At 46.9% G+C, this 22609-nt stretch overlaps 8 protein-coding genes across 8 annotated transcripts; 5 read left to right on the top strand and 3 right to left on the bottom strand.

Moving 5' to 3' along the window:
- Positions 1-577: 577 nt before the first annotated feature.
- Positions 578-2818, top strand: DEU56DRAFT_729696 (fungal-specific transcription factor domain-containing protein; the record flags this gene model as incomplete). The annotated part of the gene is made up of 12 exons (XM_041348115.1): positions 578-658; positions 706-770; positions 821-865; positions 915-1087; positions 1144-1682; positions 1735-1758; positions 1814-1987; positions 2036-2140; positions 2192-2333; positions 2388-2485; positions 2538-2642; positions 2690-2818. 12 exons carry the CDS (start codon positions 578-580, stop codon positions 2816-2818), a joined length of 1680 nt encoding a protein of 559 aa, XP_041212382.1.
- A 777-nt stretch (positions 2819-3595) lies between these two features.
- On the bottom strand, positions 3596-5184 carry DEU56DRAFT_977922 (uncharacterized protein). Its single transcript, XM_041359667.1, has 6 exons — positions 4906-5184; positions 4731-4843; positions 4506-4681; positions 4071-4455; positions 3904-4014; positions 3596-3850 (listed from the first exon to the last, which is right to left on the bottom strand). The coding sequence occupies exons 1-6, from the start codon at positions 5029-5031 to the stop codon at positions 3619-3621; spliced, it is 1143 nt and encodes a 380-aa protein (XP_041212383.1). The 5' UTR covers positions 5032-5184; the 3' UTR covers positions 3596-3618.
- A 1373-nt stretch (positions 5185-6557) lies between these two features.
- On the top strand, positions 6558-7585 carry DEU56DRAFT_752863 (uncharacterized protein; the record flags this gene model as incomplete). The annotated part of the gene is made up of 4 exons (XM_041349658.1): positions 6558-6630; positions 6927-7061; positions 7257-7433; positions 7488-7585. The coding sequence occupies 4 exons, from the start codon at positions 6558-6560 to the stop codon at positions 7583-7585; spliced, it is 483 nt and encodes a 160-aa protein (XP_041212384.1).
- Positions 7586-11530: 3945 nt separating this feature from the next.
- Positions 11531-12028, bottom strand: DEU56DRAFT_729644 (uncharacterized protein; the record flags this gene model as incomplete). The annotated part of the gene is made up of 2 exons (XM_041348110.1): positions 11531-11782; positions 11837-12028. The coding sequence occupies 2 exons, from the start codon at positions 12026-12028 to the stop codon at positions 11531-11533; spliced, it is 444 nt and encodes a 147-aa protein (XP_041212385.1).
- Positions 12029-13480: 1452 nt separating this feature from the next.
- Positions 13481-15501, bottom strand: DEU56DRAFT_908916 (uncharacterized protein; the record flags this gene model as incomplete). The annotated part of the gene is made up of 9 exons (XM_041357045.1): positions 13481-13611; positions 13661-13852; positions 13913-14112; positions 14161-14306; positions 14370-14507; positions 14560-14695; positions 14750-14961; positions 15010-15136; positions 15185-15501. The coding sequence occupies 9 exons, from the start codon at positions 15499-15501 to the stop codon at positions 13481-13483; spliced, it is 1599 nt and encodes a 532-aa protein (XP_041212386.1).
- Positions 15502-16408: 907 nt separating this feature from the next.
- On the top strand, positions 16409-17200 carry DEU56DRAFT_729664 (uncharacterized protein; the record flags this gene model as incomplete). Its single annotated transcript, XM_041348112.1, has 1 exon — positions 16409-17200. A coding segment is annotated over one exon (792 nt), but the record flags the coding sequence as incomplete, so codon positions are not given.
- Positions 17201-19212: 2012 nt separating this feature from the next.
- Positions 19213-19515, top strand: DEU56DRAFT_729456 (uncharacterized protein; the record flags this gene model as incomplete). Its single annotated transcript, XM_041348100.1, has 2 exons — positions 19213-19317; positions 19372-19515. Coding segments are annotated over 2 exons (249 nt in total), but the record flags the coding sequence as incomplete, so codon positions are not given.
- A 69-nt stretch (positions 19516-19584) lies between these two features.
- DEU56DRAFT_729383 (uncharacterized protein) lies at positions 19585-21954 on the top strand (the record flags this gene model as incomplete). The annotated part of the gene is made up of 4 exons (XM_041348098.1): positions 19585-19666; positions 20690-20712; positions 21092-21357; positions 21411-21954. The coding sequence occupies 4 exons, from the start codon at positions 19585-19587 to the stop codon at positions 21952-21954; spliced, it is 915 nt and encodes a 304-aa protein (XP_041212389.1).
- Positions 21955-22609: the final 655 nt, after the last annotated feature.

Here is a 22609-nt window from a genome sequence, read left to right on the forward strand (position 1 = left end):
CTCGGAAGTTGGGATAAGGCGATACGAGGGTACGACCATGTAAGTTGAACATATTCAATGGACAATTAGTACCAGAGCTAGGCTAGGTAGCAGCAAACCAAGTATCGGGATTGTGCCAGATCTTAAATTAATTATGAGGTTTGTTCTGTTTTTTATTGTTTGTAATAATCGGACATTTTCATGATTGCCGCGTTCGGCAATTCGACTTCTTTCTGCCGCCCGGCTTTATTTGCGACAGATCCCACTGCGACTGTGCCCTTCCCCATCTCTCTTCCGCCTCACTGATATCGCTGCGTATTACTAGTTCCAATTGTTCATCCTCCTACCTCCATACTTTGTCTTTCTCTCAATCGTCTACCCAAGTATCTCATCGTCCTCCATACTATTTTAACCTCTCTACACCTTAATTTCAGTCTAAATTAACCGGCCTTCCCCGGTCGATAAAGAGACGCCGAGTCACCGTTGACGTTGATAACCGTATCGACTTCAAGTGGGAATGCAAGGCACTTCAGAGTTTGTAGACGAGCAGTCAAGGGCAGCGTAAGACATTCCATGACGGCAATCTGGTCAATCAAGGATGTTTACCAAGCCTCACTCCAGCTCAAAACCGCCTATTGTGCGCAATCCGAGAGCATGCACTGTTTGTCGCGCAGCAAAGGTCCGTGCTCCACTCATATCGAGATAAATCATCTGACTTTCTGATAGATGAAATGCGTCGGCGCAGAAGATGGTCTCAAGTCTTGTCAAAGGTGCAAACGAACAGGCGTAGAGTAAGCAATCATTCAATTATTCCACCATGATATTGATCCTTTTCTGCAAGTTGTGTCTTTGAGAAGCATCGCAGAGGACGCAAACCTGGATCAAAGTCAGAATATTCTTCTTACCTTGCCTACTTCATCTCACAGTGTCCCAAGGCTATCCGAAGCGTCTAAAATGCTCCGACGCCTAGAGAAAGGATTGAACACAGCGAAACTCAAGCAAAATGATTCATCGTTGTCGACAGTATTTCCCGCGGACCCGCGTACTCCTCAGACAGAAACCACTCAGTTTGGCGCACTCCAGTCCTCGGACGCTTATGGTTCCGCTGGTAATTTATTTCGTACCTATCAGATTATAAACTTTGACTCAAAACAATACTATCAGACGGATATGCGGCTTCAAGTGTCAGTTCACGTACCGTTGATCCAGAGGAGGAAGAGTACGAGGAAAGGAGTGATGAGAAATTCCCTGCCAAATTGATCAGAAGGGAAAACTCCTTTTTCAGGACCATCCTCAACCCAGAACACAAGTCACCAATGCTTCATGTACCTCGAGATCCTTACCTCCCCCAGTCATTGCGCCCGGCGCCTCTCCCGATTGGCTATAATGATCCAATTACAGCCGGCCTAATCAACGAAAACAAAGCAAAGATCCTCTTCGATGCAATCTTCCTTCGACTGAATCCATTTATCAATCTTTTCGATCCAGCTCTGCATTCTGTTGCCTATGTGCGGTCTAAATGCCCTTTGTTATTTACTACCTTGATAATGGCCGGCTGCAAATTCTTTGAACCAAGCTTATACAAGGAATGTCTGAGGCTTGCTAATGAGCTTGCAATTCGGGCATTCGCAGAAGGTTGGAAACGAGTAGAAGTGATCCAAGCTTTTGCCTGCCTTACTTATTGGAGAGAACAAGACGATAATGTGAGTGTGTTTTGGATCCGTCTCAATTTGCTCAAGCTGAATCTCAATGAAGCGGACGTGGATGTACATTGGATATGTGCGTGATCCAGACTTTATTGGCATCGACAACTTGATTTACGAATTGTGTTCAGGCGTGTCGGATGGCCGTAGAGCTTGGCCTCAACCGATATCATGCCAAACCTCCTGCTCACGAAACCGATTTCCAGCTTTGTGAAAGGCGAAACCGAGAAAGGACGTACCTCGTCCTATTTGTGCATGACCGGAGTCTCAGCATGCAGACGGGTCGGCATTGGATGCTCCCTGAAGTAAGTCATTTTGTTTTCCCAGGATATGACAGTTCACACGCGTTGTAGGATGACTTTATAAGGCACTCTGAAACCTGGCATGAGCAGGGCGGGTCCCCTGTTCGATGCGAAGATGTTATCGTTTCTGCTTTCGCACAGCTCCGTCGTATAGCGGTGAGACCTTTACTTTTTCTATACCTCTATGACAGAGTCTGATGGTATTAGACCGAGGCTACAGACATGTTCCACACGAACCGGAGTCTGTCGGACGGTGGAAACAGTCAAGTCAATATCGATATGGTGCTGAAAAATTGCAATGCAAAGCTTGCACTGTGGACCACTACCTGGGACCATGAGATGAGAAAAGGTGAGGAGTACGACATTTCATATTCCGACGCATGACCTCATATTTTCTTGATAGCTAATGGAGAATCTTTCCACTTTTCCTTCATCACTTTCTTTTGCCTCTATTCGAGTCTTTTTTTGAATAGTTTTGGTGTTCAATCCAGCATCCCACCCGTAAGTCGCAGATTTCTTTGGACGCGTCGTTGCTAAACTGTCTCGCCCTCAGGCCAACCGCACGAATAGTCATGTTCGCGCATTATCGGCTTGCTTCGAAAATGCATTGAATGTGTTGGGAATCGCATCTAAAGACTTTAGGGAATTTGGTGTTTTGGTAAGGTTTTCTCTATTATACTTTTCATTGATTGACACATTATGCAGCGCTACGGACAAGAGACAACCTCCGTTATGACTGCATACTCTGCCATATTTCTATTGAAGGTAATAAATGTGCTATATCTAAATCTGAGTAAAGTTGATGCGTCGACCTTAGCTACTCCGCAGCTCTAACACTCACACAGACTTGCAATCAGAATTACCGGAGGGTGCAGCTCACCAGATTCATACTGCGATCACGAAAACAGCCGATGCGTATCAGGAAGCTTCTCACCTTTCACCCACCTCGACATCAGCTGCCTACCACGCTCGGTTTCTGTGGAGTCTCGTTCGCAATGATATAGACCGGGCTCGACAAAACGCTCAAAAAGATATTCCCATTGACCCAAACATTCAAAGTAAGCGGTCTCCCTCCTATGCAGTGTATATGTTGACAGTTAAATTGTCAGGTCCGTATACCCCGACTGCTCCATGCCCATCCCATCAATTTTCATGCCCACCATCCTCTTCCCTACTGCCATATCCTGTGTACCCGACGCAGACGTCTCCTGATATGAGCAGCCAAAACGCACCTTGCGGAGGACCAAACTATTCGGATACATTAGGCCGCACGTCTGGCTCGTATGGCCCTTCGGGTCAACTGCCAGGTTATAACATTGGGCATGTCTCAGAAACCGACTTTCATTACTACCGCAGTATGTTAGTCGAGCTTGGTTTTGGAGAGAACGGTACCACCGTTCCCGCGAACGACGGTTTCCGCAACATCGCATACGGAGACACAGCTGGTACTTATCCCCAGAATTCATACGTACACATACCACCTATCAGCCAAAGTGGATTTGGGACCAGTTGATGGGGGCGTTGCTTCTCTTGCACTTATCTTCTTCATACACGGAATTTTCTGGCAGCACCTCAGTACCGCAGTAGTATTGGTTCATGAATGACGTCATCGTAATTGATTCTCCATTAAAATGTCACTCAACGCCGATGGGGAAAACAATGACTTCTACACCATATGCAACCGCAAGCGCTGGGTTATCCTTCCTAGCCATAAAATCAAAATCCCTGACGCGATGAGGGCGGGGAGCGATGTTGATAACGTGAGGTTGTGCATGAACATAATTCATGTCATGAACGTGAATGATAGCTCCTTTGGTTGGGCACTGGGACGCAACAGCGAAATAATCCGGATTCGTTGGGCACCATCTTGCAGACCAAAGTAAGGGCTTCGGTAGTTACAGACAATGGATTAAGCGTACCGGAATTGGTGACCGCCTTCAGGAAAACTGATACCAGTTTGTAAAGGTTTTCCACCCTGAGGCTTAGACAAGTCCCATATGGAAAAGCGGGAGCCGTAAGTTGCCCCTACGCTGTATGGTATACAAAGTCAACTGCAAGACGAACTCAGAATTGATTGTGCACCAACATATCAATGTTATCTTGACGCCAAGCTGCAAATCCTGTCCACTGTGATGAAATGCCCATAAATGACTTGGACAAAGCGTGTGGTTCAACGAGCTCAATAACACTAGAGTGCCTCCAGCTCCCCTGCTCGCTTTGCTCCGGATCAGACCTCCAGTCTGTCAAGAAGATAGAACCTCGGCAGTCTGATACCAGAAATTCTTTGCTGCTGAATTGGTGGCAGTTCACAGTAACGAGGGGATGGGGAAACGAAATAACATATGCAGTTGGCTGAGGGCGAGGATGAGGTGACGACGACGCGTCAGTACCCATTGACCTCTCTGGAGAAGGAATTCCGGAAGAAATGTCCAGCGCCGGGTGTAGATCCCAAACCATCAGCATTTTGTCATCTGGGCACGAGATGAGTATGCTCATTGTGTAATTTAAACGAGTTATGCACCTGCCACGGTTGCGACATATCTCGCATTGTCTTGATCACGTCCGCCACAAAAGCACATGTCATTGACTCTGCCGTGATGTCCGCTGAGACCACCGCCAAACGCGAACATGTTCTCGGAAGATGTTGAGGACTTTGTTAGCAGGTGAAGGCTGAAGTCTGAGGCGGCAGCAGTAATTCTGGGACAGCGTCAACTTCGTGCTTTGCGGACAGTTACGACTGCCTTACTCGATAATCCAGTCATCACTTGAACTAGGTGAAATGGATCGAGGCGACCACGCTAGAGCTGTTATGCGTCTTCCAATATGAAAAGACGCTATCCTGTCATTGATGAGTGGGCTCTTTAAATGAAAAAAAAGAACAAATCAACGGCTTCCTTCATACAGCTTGGGAACGCACATACTACACAGAAGACTTCCACTGAATGCTCGCCTGCGATAGCCAACAAGTCCGCCCCGTCATCATTGGAACATGCGCGGACAACAAACACGTCTGATCCATGATTGATTCTCACTACTTCGCTGTCCATGTTCAAACGCGCGGTGAAGTGGATCTGTTATATGCCAGGGTTTACAGTACAGCTGGAAACGAAGCGTATGTTGAGCGTATGTAAAGAAGTTTTGTGCGGTGATCAACAAAACAGTGGCACGAAACACATATGGTCAGATGCACCTGGGTTGCCCAATTAGGGAGCTTTATTATTCTCAGTGGACGATTACGTGCCTCGGCAACTCTGATTAGGCTTGTTTGCCTCAAAACCCAACACCAGCATAAAATGCTGCCCCAAAATACCTATGGCCTTCACCTATACACAGTAAGACAACTAGCTTCACCAGCGGTTGGCCCAGAAATCTTGTAGCTAGGATGATACTAGACGTGATTGAGTGCAAAAAGGATCTGCTGGCTTCCGTATAATCGAATGTAAAGTGCGACACCGAGTGTGATGGCAAAGCTCAATTCATCCTAGTGTTGTCCCACGGGTGATGTGGCTTTGAACCTCAGGACATCTTCAACTTTAGCCGCCGGTTGCAATGTTATTTTTATCCGGTGGATGCGGGCAATCGAAACCTGATTACCGGCTGTTCCAGAGCATGAGGATTATTGAGCTATGTACTGGCAAATTTGATGGTTACAGAACTGGTGCAAGTCCCAGAGGAGCCTGTGTATCCACCTCAGCAAACCTCCATTCATGAGGATTAGCTTGATAGGATTGAGTAGTGTTGGTCCTCAGGCCGAGATTAGTGCAGTACTGCTTGTTGGGCGGCATTGGCCCTTATGCTAAGATTGGGTAGTACTGGTCATTTGTTAATTTCACACAAAAGCTAAAAAAAAAACTTCATTGAAAGATACAATGCATAGTAATTACAAAGCTACAGTAAGACAATAACAACAACAGCAACAGCAATGCAAGGAGGTGCTAGATGGCATGGGGCACGAGAGAATACAGGAAAGCTACAAGGTAGGGCGCAACAACAACCCTAAACAGTATGAGAAGGCGCAAGAGAATGATAATGTGAGACGGTACGAGAAGGCTGAGAGAGGGTGCGAGAGGTAGAGAAGAGTAGGAATGCAATTAAATATGCCTGTCATGGGATTAGTAAAATAAAAAGACAACGAAATTAAGAGAAAGACTTACATGGACGAGTTACATAGCAGCGGGTGTGTGAGGGGAGCGAATGAGGGTGCACTATGATAAGAGGCGCGGAAGGCATACTTATCAGTATAAAAAGTGAGAAAGAGAAGAGAAGGCTTACCAAAAAGGATGCGAGATAGAGTCAGCAGTTACTGGAAAGGTAGGGGTGGTATCAGGGCCGTGGCAGGCTGCGGGAGGATATGGCAGGGAAGCGACAGGTGCCAGAACCACGAGAGATAGCAGCAGGGATGCAGGAAGGTGTGGAAGGGGCCACTAGGGAGGCTGGCAGAGTTAATGATAATGTTAAGACCATGCTCAAAGGGCGGATCCGAAGGGCTTGGCTTCAGCTCGTGCGCTGCGCCCCTTACCCGAGTACGTGCCCTTAATTTCCGAAGGCTAGAAACAAAGTCCGAGGGAGGATGATGAATCCCGGTGGACTTCAAGGGGACAAGTCTGGTAGGCTTTTCAAGGAAGAGTCAGGCCGATGTTCAGGGGGTTAGTCCGGCCGACGTAAGGAGGGTTCGTCGGGCGACGTAAGGAGGGTTAGTCCGGCCGACATAAGAGGATTAGTCCGGCCGATCATAGGGTTAGTCTGGCTGACATAAGAGGATTAGTCCGGCCGACATAAAGGGGGTTCGTCGGCCGACGTAAGGAGGGTTAGTCCGGCCGACATAAGAGGATTAGTCCGGCCGACATAAAGGGGGTTCGTCGGCCGACGTAAGGAGGGTTAGTCCGGCCGACATAAGAGGATTAGTCCGGCCGACATAAAGGATTAGTCCACCGGACAATAGGGGCTCAGTACACCCGGAGAATAGGGGCTTTAGTCCGGCGGACGTGGGGGACAGAAACAGACAGGTGTAAGGACGGAAAGACAGGAAGTCCGAGGGGACAGAAGGACAGGAAGTCCGAGGGGACAGAAGCTAGAGGTAAGACTACACTAGACAATGTCCAGAGTAGAAACTGACAGAGGTAGACTACCCGAAGGTAGAGGCGGAGTATAGCCCGAGGAATCAATCCCAGGACACAGAGGTTGGACAGGGAAGTGGACCCGGGCCCATGGAAATGGATCCGGGTCTGAGGAAACAGGAATGAGGATAATCTAAGGTGATATTCGAACTGAGGAAACTACTACGAGTTTACAAGGTATTATATACTATGGACATGTGCGACGGGGACGGAGTTGGCAGAGATCCGGGTCAACAAGAGGGACATACGGAAAGGTTTAACTGACAGGCGCAAGGAAAATAATACAGGAACAGAGACGGAGATGAAGTATCAAATGGATCCAGGCATAGGAGGTATGATCGAGAATGAAGTCGGATATTAACTGTCAAACAGATCCGGGCATATAGGGGTTAGGACAAGGGGACTATACAAATGGGGTAACAGAATAGGAGCAGGACCGGAAATGAACTGTCAAGCAGATCACGGGAAATGGGGACGGAGATGAACTGTGAAGTGGATCCGATGTTTTAGGGGTTAAGTGGACCTGGGTCCGAAGCTCAGGATCTGAGTAGGTCCGATGTTTAGGGTCCGATGCTTAGGGGTTAAGTGGACCCGAGCGGGTCCGACGTATAGGATGTCCGATGAATAGGATGTCCGACGAATACAGGAGGAGCGGACGAGTGGACGAGTGGACGAGTGGACGAGCGGACGAGTGGACGAGCGGACGAGTGGACGAGCGGACGAGTGGACGAGTAGATGAGTGGACAAGTAGATGAGTGGACGAGTAGACGAGTGGACGACATGAGTGGGATCCAACGAATAGGACGTCCGACGAAAAGGAGATCTGAGGTATACAGGAGGAGGACCGATGAATAGGACGTCCGACGTATATGGGAAACAGGGCAGATCCTGCTGAGGGGTATGTCCGGTGGAGACTGGGATGTGGAGTTATCCTGCCGAGGGGTAGGGATAGGGTTAAGGTATAGCTTGGCTACATTTCGGAGGTCCGGACATTGTTTGTTGGGAGAGATGGGATATGATTCAGGGGCTCAGTGTACGGTATATGACAGATAAAAGGTAAAGGTAAAGATAAAGAACACGAAAAATTATGAAGGCGCGAGTGGTGTAAGTACAAGCTCGACACTACATATTAGCTAGTAACGACAGTAAGTACTAGTGTTAGTGAGGTGAGAAGCAAGGGACTTAACAAAATTTTACTTTGGCTTGTCTAAATTTGAACTATTGCGCCCTCAATTCGCGCGGGACGTTGTTCGCAGGATGAGTAGTTTTCAGCTATAGCGAATTGACCCAACAGGCCTGTTGATCGAGTAGCTGTTGTGTTGATGCAGCGAATGACGATGACTTAAGGATAGCTGAAAGAAGTCCTGCGCAGATAGCACATATGGGCCGGAGCCATTGAATGGCGTTGTTCCCAGGACATATCGCTTTTGGCCGACGGACAAAACACTTTGAGCCGCAGGTTAAACTCTCGATGAACCTGAGGCCATCCGCTTGGCGGCTGCCGGACAACTCCACATTAGTGCTTCGTCCTTTTCTATGCTTAACCGGCAGATCTTATCCTAACACAGTACTCTGTCTTCATACAAAACAGTACAAGATACAAATTATATATATATATTAAGTGCAAAAACGATTAGGTTAACCTCAGGCTTAACTAACTTCTTGCTGTGTAGTACGGCCCTACGGGCATCCCAGGACCTTTTTTTTTTTGCTCCAACATTAAATTATCTTATTGATTTTGACAGGGACATTGGATGACTTTCCATAGGCTCGAAAAATGTTTATTAGAATATCATATCATAAATTTGACTACATTAGGAAGGTGTGCTGCAATGCCGCTGTTCATTTGAGCACAATTTGCAAAAGTATTTTCTTTGCCCCCCGTTTTCAAACCTTAATTTATTTTGATCTGTAGGGGGGGTACCCCCCCCTGCAGACTTGAATATCCGACTTTCGTCCGTTTTAGGCCACTACGCCAGTGATATTCGCTGACGTAATCATTGAGCCTTAGAGCTAGTTCGGTAACCGAATGTAAGGTGAATTTGCCAGCTTGAACTTGATTATATAATGTCGGCATAGATGCTGCCGCTGGCTGAGTCTCAATTGTCATCAGTGGTATAGTAGTACTCATTATCTATGAGATCGATGATTGCACACGATGTCGGACGCGATCGAACCATTAATCCAACAACTCAGTCGGGTTCGGAATCAGCCACCAGGTGGTCTTGCATCCAGGCGGGATCACCTGCGAATCCTCCAACATATTGGGCTGCTGGTTAGCGTACTTCTAACTACCACAGAGACCCTACTGCAAGACTCGATACCGGAGCCGTATCATACATCGGCCCTCTCAGGTCAACAGTGGGTCACAGAGCTCATTGTGGGCCACCCAGAGCTCATTGTGGGCCACCCAGAGCGTATACGGTGTGAACTTGGGATGCGCGCAGATGCATTTCACTCCCTTATAGTAGAACTTTGCACCTTGGGTCATGGAAACTCGCGCTATGTTTCCCTGGAAGAACAACTCGCCATATTTCTTTACACGTGTGTTACGGGACTGACCGTCCATCACGTCGGTGAGCGCTTTCAACAATCAAACGATACCATCTCAAAGTAAGTTGTTTTTTATCATTATTTATGATGGTAACGAGCTCACACCAATCATAGATATTTCCGCAAGATGTTGTCCATTTTCTCATCCTCCCCGTTCTACACCAAGCACGTAAACTCTCCCGACGACACCTACCACGCCCCAAACAAGCTCCGCAACGATCCCAAGCTCTGGCCATATTTTAAGGACACCGTCGGTGCCATCGACGGTAGTCATATTCACGCTCACCCCCCATCATCTGATCGCCCCACGTATCGGAATTGCAAAGGCTTCATTTCGCAAAATTGTCTTTTCGCCTGCGACTTCGACCTCAAGTTCTCATTTGCTCTCACTGGCTGGGAGGGATCCGTTACAGATGCACACCTTTATGATGAGGCTCGTGCAGGCGGCTTATATATTCCTCCCAGCAAGTATTTTCTAGCAGATGCGGGGTTCCCTCTATGCCATGAGCTCCTAGTCCCCTACCGCAATGTCCGTTATCATCTAGCTGAATGGGGCCGCGCTAATACCAGGTGAGTTTTTTTTATTTTTTACTTTAAACTTTCTAATATCTATTCTATGTTTGCAGACCAGCAAATAAAGAAGAGCTGTTCAATTTGCGACATGCGTCTGCTCGAAACGTGATCGAGCGCATCTTTGGCGTGTTGAAGCGTCATTTTCGCATTCTCTTACTTTCACCTGAATATCCTATGCCCATCCAGGCACGTATACCTGCTGCACTATGCGCCATGCATAATTTTATATGCGCCCACCATCCTGATGAGAGAGCGCACATGGATGAGCCAAACGACGACAATGAACACTTTGATTATGACAACCCTGCGTACCAAGGAATCCCTGATGACGACGACGACGAGGTTGATGAGAATGGAACCATGAAGGAAGTGCGCAACCGTATTGCACACTGCATGTGGGAGGATTATCAAACTATCGTGCAACAGCGGGGTTCCCTCGAGGGCAGTGACAATGACATGTAGTAGCACAACAATTCATACATTCATGCGCAATGAGTAGTAGTAAGACAAATGTACCGCTAAGAATTGGGCCTAGGCATAGGTTGAATTCCCAACCACTGGGCCGTTGAAAGAATGAAAGCATGGCGCATGTCCTTGTCAGTGGTTTGCGTATATATATCAGTAGCTGCAGGATCCATAGCGAAAACTTGTTGCATCATCAGCTGCTCCTCAAATGGCAAGTCAGCATCATGATCCTGCAACATCTGCATGGCCCTCGAGCACTGGTCCATCACCCGATCCTTGGGATAGACCATGCGTTCAGAAATCATATCCGTTAAGCGATTAACGGAGCTCTGGAACCCTATCATAGCTACAGCGGTGGTGGCCTTTGAGATCTTGACATCTGATTTGCTGTCTTTGGTGGCGACACCGGTTTGAGTCTGCGCGCGGCCTGATGATGTCTTGGCTCTTTTGGAGCTTGGCTTAGCGGGAGGCGGCAACATCTGAGTGAGTGGCTCTTCACTTCGCATAGAAATTGAGGGAGCAGGAGCAGGAAATGAGGTAGGCTCGTTAACCATGTCTGAGTGGGAGCGCTTGGTGCTAGGACGAGATACTAAGGATGCGGAAAGGGTATTGATGCTGCTGATAGAGGTGGGACCTTGAGAAGTATGAGTAGAAGTGGACGCAGCCATATTAGAGGGACCAGCAGAAGCAGCGCTGATGCTAGAAGTAGCAATAGGTGGACCCATGGTGTTATGTCCGACTGCTGGAATGCTAGCGCCCAAGCTCGAGGTCAAGGAAGGGGGAGGGGCTGTATGAGGATGGAACCCAGAGCGCCCTCGTGCGCCACTGCCATGTGGTATTATACCGTCCATTTGCTCGTAGTATCTCCATCCTGACACACGAAAAGGGCGCATGGGCAAATTTCCCTATGATAAAACAGTGAGACTACCGCCAGCATGATATAGCGGTGAACCTGACTTACCTTCTTCGAAATATATTCATGCCACACTGCCCCTGCACCCTCCCCCTGAATATTAGCTCCTAAATCATTGTCCCAGTGGACACCGGACTGCTGGCGGTATTTCTGAATAGCGTTATAGGTCTGTTTTAACTAAAAAATGTCTTATCAGTCTATAGCTAAACAATATATCAATATATGACTCACTGATCCCCATTTTGTCTTGCACATCTCCCCAGTCTTCATCGGACCATTCTGCAGGTATGGAGCAATGGCCTCTGCAGCACCATTGTATGATACATCCTTGAAGTTACCGGTGTCACAGACCTGGGCCCAATTGTTGAATAGGTATTGGACTAGTTGATCAGTCTCTGTGTCAGTCCAGACCGCCCTGTCCATATGAGTGCTATGAGATGACTCCTGAGCCATGGAGAGGATGTGGACTTGAGCGGATAATACTATAGATATAACACCAGCCCAGATATTGTTGTGATCTTGAAGATCTTTAGTCGTATATCAAAGTAGGCATCCAGACATTGTCAAAAGGGAGTTAAAACTCCGTCATCGGGCCTCAAACCGGGACCACTAGCCGACATTATATAATCAAATCCAGCTGGCAAATTCACCTTACATTCGGTTACCGAACTAGCTCTTACTCAATGTGTGGTCAAAAGGTGTGTTGTGACTCGTCAACATTTGTTGACATCTCTTTCTCCCTCGTCTTTTTACATAAACTCTAGTATACTTGCAAGTCCTCCATACAAAATTAAGGCCTGACAACACCGCCTCCGCCGGTGCATCCAATTTCACCCAATCTGTCCCAGCACCTACCTCCAACCAATCCTCACCCTCCGTTAAACGAAGAGTTACTTGCCATCACTGTTCCAAGGCCGTCATCATCAAAAAGTTCTGCTTCGTCTTCATTGAGAAGCAGGTACTGCATTGCAAGATTGTCCATCAAGGACTGGACTAAATCTAATGACTGAGCCTACAGGGGATTATTGTTGCATAAACCAAATTTTCGTCACTATTGCAAATGTATTTTGGACTCCGAAATATTCTATTCTGGATTATTTTGCCTATGGAAAGTCATCCATTGCCGGAACTTTTATTATGACATTTTGTTGCATTAAAATACCTTAATCACACGGTTTGATTGTGATTAATCAGTCAGCATTTTGATGGTCATTATTATCACATCACAATATATATCTCCATACTTGTCACAATTAGGTACAAAACTAGCATTTTAAAGCCAATTGGGAGCATTATCATAGGCATTTTTATGGCATCAAAATGTAATCGAACATGATTTTGTTGACACCGTTGACGGTCAATATAATATGATTTCGATGGGTCAACAGTACATTACAATATTGCTAGGGATGATCCAAATGATTGCAAACTAATTATGATGCACATAGTCATGAATCAAATAAATGGATTAGCATCAACAAAAGGGCACCCACCTTATATGTCGTCACCTTGTCGTGTATGGGTACACCAGGTTCACTAGGTGCCACAAGGTGCCGCCAGGCTGGTGAGACACCATGCACGAGCTTCGATGGTTCGGGTTTTATGTAAGGTTGTAACAAGACAGGTGAATCATTCAAGAACTTGTGGATCGTGTATAGCCAGGCAGAGCTTGTAAGAACCGGCCAGAATACAAGATATTTCAAACCTGTTCAGGCCTTTGATTGTCGTGCAATGGTTCCCAATAATGTATTTCAATTCATTTAAAATTCATTGATTGAGCAACTTGTAATGATACGAAAACATGAGAAGTGCAGACAACATCGAGAACAATGCGACAAGATAAAAAAAAAATTGAAAGCATGAGCAAGTCGAGGATCAATGTTTGCCGCCACATTTGCCTCGACCACGGCGGTTGCTGGGACCACGGCCACACCCGCGAGTGGCAGTTGGTGTCACGATGGGAGATGTGGGTGGAGGGGTCAATGAGGAGCGCTCCCTTTGATTCACTAGGAAGAAACAATTGTAAGCGCCTGGTGCATGTAATAAAAATATTACCTTGCTGGTCGAGCCTGCGTCTGCGCCGGGGCTGCCCATCATTGTCATCATTGTCATCATTGTTGCCATTGCCATTCAAGCCTCCAAGTTGCACGTCCGTTGATCCAGCCTGTCGGCCCTGTCCAGCGGCACCATCTGTTGAGCTTGATCCAGCAGCAGCAGTGCCACATGTCAAATCGGATTCAGCAGCCGCTGTGGAGCTGGGTCCAGTAGTATTTCCAGTGTTGGATTCCGAGTCGTGTCACACAGTACTTGTTGGATTGTTGATATGGCCTGCAGGCGCACCTGATTCACGATCTGTGGTCGATCTATTGTGTCCGGATCCACCTTGTGTTTCTTCAGAGTCATTGCCAAAAAAGTCATCCATGTCATCTTCACTGTCTGACGCTGTTGAGTTTGCGGCAACCCTCCGGCACTTCGATGGATGACCTTGCATAAGTCCAGGTGACTCACTAGAACAATCAATGAAGTTTACAGCAAAAAAGAAAAGAACAACTGACTCTTTCCAAAACTGTATCAAATCTTTCACCCATTGCTCATCCGCATGCATCTCGAGAAGGTCAACCGCAGTATAGTATAAGTCGTCGAGATTCATAGTGCCGACCTCGGGAGTCCAGGATTCGGCATTACATGCAACAAAATACATCTAGTGAGATGTAATGAAGTCTTTAAGTAGTTGTAATAGCTCGCAGATAGATAGAGACATTACCTGTATTGCAGCATACATGATGTTTCTGGGTCCCGGCTCCATCAGATGGTGCTTTTTGCCCTTCGCAGGCTTTGAAGAGCGATGTGTGCACTCTTTCGACAACGCGGACATTGGTCCTGTGAAGATGTGACGCCATCCCTATAAGACGTGAGAATAGTACTTGAAAGTGAGATACTGAGCTAAAATGTACCTGTACAATTGCATGGCCACGTAAGAACCCTAACTTCTTATTCCTCGGGTTGTACAGGCTCATGTCGTAGAACATGGATGGCCATTGTTTCGAGGTAATTTTTTTCTGCCCCGACTTCACTCGGTCCATATATGCGCTGCATATGAGAGTGTTGTAAGTGTATGGAAGCAACAAAGCATAAAAAACTCACTGCAGGTCTTTGTCGAACTCGAGAATGTCACGAGCAGGACAAAGTAGTCTTGCAGTGGCCGTGTGATTCCATCCCCGTACTGCCTTGCCATGGGTCTTTAGAATCGGAGGGTCGAAGCGATCCTTTGCTGGGTCCTTGAGCAGATATTGGAGTCCGTTATGCTTGAGGGACCCTGTGTCATCACAGCGAGCACTGTTAGCAGTGTTTTCCATCTAAAAATATATTAGTGCGTCTCAAACAAGCGCATATATGCAGCTCACCGCCCTTAGAAACTCATTCAAAGACTCGGCTTCAGCTTCAAAATTCTTCACAAGCTCACTCCAATTTGGAATTGAGGAGCTAAATTTCTGGTAGACTTGGAGGCAGTGTTCCCTGATTGCTTGAGCTCTAAACGAATGATGAAATTAGCTACATGAACACAAATATAAATCTTACTCTTCGCTTTGATCTTGGTCTGGATCTATCCAATCAGGATCGAATTGTGCCTGCATGCCCTCCCGTAGAACCATATTGAAGTGAGCAAATAGGTCGTAGTTGAGGTGGAAAAAACGAGCAGAAGACAGATATGGATCTAGGATATCGCTGTTGATATTAGTGGCACCTGCAATGATATCACAATTAAGACGTGAAATTATGAACCTGCGCTTTTGTTTGCGTCCACCTGACGAGGTACCATCAAGACTCCTTAAAATGGCCTGGAAGCGGTTAGTATTTTGTTCGTTGGCATCCAGCTCGATGGCATCAACAGGCATGATGAAGGTATTGGTCAACAGAATCAACGATCGAATCAATATCTATCGATAAGAGTATAATTGGAGTTTGAACATTAATCGGAAATTGCCGCATGGCCTTGTTTGGCCGCTCACATCAGACTTGTCACTGCTTCTCCACACTGCACATTGATCATCGATCATCATTTGCCCATCACTCGGTAAGTCCTTTCCTTGATAGCGTTGTTCATCACCTCCCTCCTCCCACTATCTGAACATGGAAAGTAAGTGTTTATGCACAATTGGTGTGTGATAATCTAATTAAGGGCTGTCTAGTGATGTTTCCCACTCCCCCCTGCGGCATACCCGGGCCATTGCACCAACTTTGGACCTCTGCGCGCATGTAGCCTTATGGGAAAGATAAGGCAGTTGGATGATTGGTCTTTTTTATTTTACCTGTATGACGCAGATTACACTTAATGATACCATTTTGACCAGATTCATTGTGCTTGAGAATCTTTTGCTCGGATTCCCTCATTGACTCACATGGGTCTGTCCAGCGCATGTATAAACACTATTTACTTCACCCCATTTCGTGACTCGGCACAGCTCAAACCCTACTAACATTGGTTCTAGTATGGCCATCTATCATTGTTCTGTGTGCAGGGTCGCCTTCAGTACTCCATGATCCCTCGCAAATCATATGCGAGGGTCATGTGGTAGGCAACAGACAGCAGTAATGGCGACAATGCTCGATAAGCGGCGCAGAGATCATGAAACTGCACAAGCTGCCAAAGTTCGACGGCTAGAAGATGAAAGTGCTGCGCTTAGAGCACGGGATTTGATCCGTGAAAGTATGAGTGAGGGAGAGGACGAGCCAGCTGATATACCAGTAAGGTTTCATCTATTAATGCATGATATATCTTGGTGTAACTTCATATTTGCATAGGTTGCAAGGTCGCCAACTCCACCGGTGATTCGTCCCTCAGGGTTGCCTAATCGGAGGCGCCGCTTGCCACGACGCTATCGTGATGACCTTCCCCCCATTCCTAACTCTGCACCAGCTCTGCAGCACGAACCGATGGTTGATGATGGTCCAATCGAGCCTTACATACCTCGAGCTGCAGGTGAAACCGAATATGTTACTACGGAGCCTGATTCATACGGCCTTTTTCACTCATATCCCAATCACTTCCCAACCTATAATCCCGACAATCTCACCTCAATCTCACATGTATCAGATTCTACTCATTTCGTGCATACAGCAGACCAGACAGGCGCACGTCCATGGTGGTCTGGGTTCAGCTCCTCCATCACATCAGTAAAGGACAACTTCTTCGTACCGTTCTTGAACGCCACTGTCTTTCGTCTGATGTGCTGGTTTTATAGTGGGTCAAACATGAAGTCACTAGCGGAGCTTGACCGTCTCGTGGATAACGTCATTCTCGCTGAGGACTTTGATAAGACTCATCTTACTGGATTTCGAGCCGTGAAAGAGGTGGATCATCTAGATAACTACCAGGGGGACCCTGCGGACATCCGTTCGTCATTCCTGGGTACAGATGGATGGATAGAGACGTCAGTCAAAATTCAACTACCAGCTGATGGTGTCCAGCACACATCAGAAACATCGTCACCGGAATTCGAGGTCCCTGGACTATTCTACCGTCGTCTGCTTGAGGTCATCAAGTCTGCATTTCGTGAGGTGTCTGCAGAGCGATTCCATCTAACTCCATTTTAATTATTCTTCCGACCATCACCCAACGAACCTATGGAGTGTGTATACTCCAAAATATACTCTTCACAGGCTATGCTCGAAGCTCACGAGGCCATAAAATTACATCCCCCCGATCCAAGTTGCAAGCTCGAGACTGTTATTGCTGCTGTCATGCTTTGGTCGGACTCGACACATCTTGCTAGCTTTGGAAGTGCGTCATTGTGGCCTATATACTTGTTCCTCGGGAATCAATCCAAGTACATTCACGGAAAACCATTGTCGTTCGCTGCACACCATCTAGCATATATACCCAAGGCAAGTCTGACTGTTCTTTGTCAATCTTTGCCGTCTTCTAATTCACTATATTTATAGCTCACTGATACCATTCAGGACTTTTATCGCCGCACATTTGGCAAGGCCGCTACCGTGGAGATATTGACCTATTGCCGCCAAGAATTGATGCAAGCCATTTGGCTTCTTCTGATGGATGACAATTTCATGCAAGCTTATGAATTTGGTATTGTTATCGAGTGCCTTGATGGAATCAGCCGGCGAGTATTTCCTCGTTTTTTTTTCCTACTCGGCCGACTACCCAGAAAAGTACGTGAAAGTCACTGACATTTCATTGTCTATTAACATGGACACATTAGAACCCTTCTGTCTTGCATCAAATTTCTCGGACAATGTCCCTGTCCGCGATGCTTGATTCAGAAGGACAAGATTGGAGAGTTGGGTACGAAGGCTGATCGATGACGACGTGAAAATTTTCAACGCAAGGACAGCAGCTACTTGCAAGGCAAGATCAGGATGGTCCGTGACTGGTTATATGTCAAAGGTATGAATATTACGAGCGTGTTCATTAAACGTATACTGGGTCCACATTCACTTACTGCATCAAAAGTACAATTTCTCTATCACGTTCTCGCAAACTGCTGACTCTGGTGATATACATAGAACTCATTTTCGGAGTGCCTTTGATGTTTCGGCTTCAACTTTTATTCACTCTTCGTACCAGATTTACTCCATGAGTTCGAACTCGGTGTTTGGAAAGCAGTATTCACCCATCTACTTCGTATCCTGCATGCATATGGCGAGGAGAGCATATTAAAATTAAACGAGAGGTAGGCACATATTAAGTATTCCACGTGTCAAGCTGTTCACCAGTGGTATCTAGGTATCGACAAGTTCCGACATTTGGACGAGGCACAATCCGTCGTTTCAGTAGCAATGCATCAGCAATGAAACGACTTGCTGCTTGAGACTTCGAGGATTTACTACAGGTATGTGGACTAATTCAAAGCTGTCCTATCTGACTCCCTGTTTAGTGTGCAATACTGGTTTTTGAGGAGCTGCTTCCATCAAGGTTGAATGAGATGCTACTTGACCTCCTCTTTGAGCTCGCAACATGGCACGGACTCGCAAAGCTTCGACTGCACACTGAGACCACTCTTGGATTTCTCGACACCTCGACAACATGCCTTGGAAAATGTCTTCAGAAATTTATGTTCAAGACTGCAAAGAAATTCGTGACTCGTGACCTTCCTAGCAAGGAAGCTGCACGTGGGCGTCGCAAGGCCCGAGCAGCTGCAAAAGGTGGTAATACATCCTCGAGAGCTAATGCAACAGGCCCTTCCACTGGAGTTAAGGCTCAATATTTTAATTTCATGACCTACAAGCTGCATGCGCTAGGGGACTATGTCTCTGCAATTCGACATTTCGGTACCACTGACAATAATTCTACTCAACTGGTACGTACTAGGTGTTCTGAATGTCACTGTGTTCAATACTTTCTACAGGGCGAACTCGAACACCGACGTGTGAAACATTTTTACCCGCGCATTAGTAAGGCAAAGTTCACATCCAGAATCGCCAAGCAACAACGCTGAGAGAGAATTTTATTCCGACTGGCAGAGCATGAGTTGCCTTCAAAGTTGAAGAAAGGGAAAGCAAAGGTCACTGACAAGTGCCAACGCCACACTGCAAACAATCTATCAAAGGACCTTCCAAGCATACCTTTCAAAGCATCTGAGCCATTGGCATACTCTGATCCGAAAGCACACTACCATATAGCATCAAGCACAAGATATTTTTTGAATGTGCAGCAGTGGCTTGGGAGGCATTCAGAAGATCGTGCATTGGAGGTAATTCAACCAATTATAGTGTTTGATTTTGATCTGAGTGCTGCCCCGCATCAGGATTTTCTTCCTCGACTTAAAGATCATCTCCTTGCCCGAATCCTTGGACATCAATACGACGGTGACGAAAATGAGTTCAGTGCAGCTGAACGAGCCCAGATTGTGTTCGTAAATGATCATATTTTCCATCATAAGGTACTTTGAATCAATTACACTACATACGACCTTCGCCGGGCTCAAGACTCGCTAAATCCACGAACGCATGCTGATGTGATGGTCCTCGCACACAAGGATGACCATCCATATTGGTATGCTCAGATTCTAGGTGTCTTTCACGTCAATGTCATCTATACAGGTGATAATGCACCTAGCTTCAACTCACCCCAGCACATCAAGTACTACCTCGGACCAGCCAAAACCCACACCGTCTATGAAGCCGAGGTAGTTGGACTAACCCTCGCAGCTAAACTCCTCGCCACAGAACCTAACATCACCTACCCCGCATCTATCTTTATCGACAACAGAGCAGCTATACTATCGGGAGAAAGCCACAACACGAAGCCAGGAAGCTACCTGGTGGAACACTTTCGCGGTATGACGCGCATGCTAGCAAAGAAACGACGAGAACAAGGACGCAACTTCGCCCTTACCGTTAGGTGGATACCAGGGCACATGGGGGTCATAGGAAATGAGATGGCAGACGCGGCGGCCAAGGAAGCAGCAGAAGGAGCGAGTAGCACGAGGAACAGACTCCCGGTATACCTCCAAGATAAAGCACTACCGGATAGTGTATCGGCGCTGAAACAATGGCATCAAGACGCCCTGAACAAACGCTGGAGCAAGGAATGGGAAAACTCGCCCCGCTATGCAAGAGCAAAGATCATCGACCCCAGCATGCCGTCGAACCGCTACCTCAAGCTCATATCATTCCTCCCTAGACGACAAACCAGCATCTATACCCAACTTCGAACACGTCACATCCCCCTGAACCACCACCTCTTTCGTATTGGAAAAGCCGACTCCCCGCACTGCCCCATATGCCCGGGGACAGATGAAACGATATTCCACTACCTCTTTGACTGTCCGCAGTACATCCGTGAATGACACATCTTCTCCAACGCCCTTAGACGCAAAGCATCCTCCATCGAATATATCCTTACATCAGACAACGCCACCACGCCCCTTATGAGATTTATAAACAGCTCAGGACGCTTCAAGACCACGTTCGGTGAGATCACGACCAGCTAACAAGTAACAACTCACGCACATGTACCCAAACAGATACCCCACCATCAGAATCAACATACGAACTCACATCACGACAATCAAAACACCTGTATACATACATGTACAACCACCGCATCATGAAGTAACGAAGGGAAGGACACTCGCTGGACGAAGGTCGCTGTAGGAATAGAGGACAGAAGGAAGGTCGAGAAGGTTGAAAGCGATGAAGACGACGACGAAACTAGCAAACATCAGCACAACAAAACGCATGAACAACTCTCCGCACCCCGCACCCAAACATCACACTCCTCCCCCTACCTATGCCTCACACCACTGCCATTCCCCTCGTACAAAATCGGCGTCGGCTTTTGCCCGACAATATGCCGACAGAGTACGCGTCAGCCTCCATCACGCGAAAGAATACATAGATTTACGATAGATCAGACGGGAGCAAACCCCCCGCATTCGAATAGGGTTATGTCCAACATAGGGTCTTCGACCCCAAAGGACAATAAATTTGATTTAAAAAAAAAAAAAAAAAAACTCACCCCAGCAGATGGACTTTTTATGGGTTAGATGGTTTGGTCGCGACCCCAACAATTATCGGTCAGGCTGGAACGTGAAATGTCTTCACCGGCTTGGATTCATACCTGCAGATGAACCAGGTTCATTTGGATTTCTCGATCCTCGTCAAATCGTTCGTGGCATCCACTTAATCCCCACATTTGCCTACAGCCGTACCGACAAACTTTTACCGCCCTCGATTTCCCATCCTCTTCATGAAAAAAATGAAGATTGGAAATTTTACTACGTAAATATGTGAGTATAGACTTACTATGGTGATTCTGTATTAATATACCTTCTTGCTATAGGTTCGTCGACCGTGATATGTTTATGCGCTTTCGTGGCGGGGGGGTTGGTCACAAGTCAACTTGCAATGCAACACAAATATTTCGCAACGACTGCGACCCTCTAGATTGTGTTGCTCCCGGCAACAATGCAGACTCCGAGCAAGATGAAGAGGCATTCGAGGGAGACGAAGAAGCATCTGAGGGAGATGAAGAAGGAGCATCCGAGGGAGATGAAGAAGGAGCAGCCGAGGGAGATGAGGAAGGAGCAACTGAGGGAGATGAAGGTGGACCATCCGAGGGAGATGAGGAAGGAGCAACCGAGGGAGATGAAGGTGGACCATCCGAGGGAGATGAAGGTATCATTGATCAGGACGAAGACGAAGTTGGTGAATCAGAGATGGAGGAGTTTGGTTATGGCGGACTGGATCAAGAAGAGGATGACACTGACAGCGATGAAAATGACAGTGACAGCAACAATGAAGACAATGACATTGATAATGACCTGGGACCTGAGGATGGAGAAGACGAGAACGAAGAGGCGCTCGAGGGGTATGCAGAGCTTTAATTCATTTGTATTTGTATTAGTTCACATGACTGGTGTGATACATGCACGCCTCCTACCAGACCATACCAGATAAACATAAGGCTGCCGACATCCTTGCAAGGGATCACAATACCGGTACATGATTATAAGGCTCGCGCCAGTCCGGTGTTGTATTGCAAGTCTACCGCCGTTTCATACCTGGCCAATATTAGTCATATGCGATCATGCAAGTGTTGCAAGCTCTCACCTGATCATACATGTTTTGTGCTGTTTTGTTGATGAGTTATCTATGATATACAATAACATTTAGGCAACTGCACGGGTAAACCCCTGGGTGGCAGTGCTACTACCCACACCCACACCCGGAGGAATACCCGTACCCTCGAAGTGGGTCTGGGTTTTTGCGTGGGTGGATGGGTAAATGACCCACACCATGACCCGTGAAGGGTATACCCATGGGTTGCATTCAATTTGAGAAATATGTAGTAAAAATGTACCTAGTCTATGTTAATAGCATCCCACCCATTGTCTAACTCCTGCTCCTCCTCACCCTGAAGACCTGAAGATCTGCAAGCGCCGCGACAGACATAACATCCTCCATTTTGACTAGATTAAGTTGGGTCCAATATCCAAGGCACAATAGTGTGTGTGTTGACTCTGCTGATAATTGGGATCA

Source organism: Suillus clintonianus, assembly GCF_016758775.1.
Source record: "Suillus clintonianus strain FC179 chromosome Unknown DEU56scaffold_11, whole genome shotgun sequence".
Classification (NCBI taxonomy): Eukaryota; Fungi; Basidiomycota; class Agaricomycetes; order Boletales; family Suillaceae; genus Suillus; species Suillus clintonianus.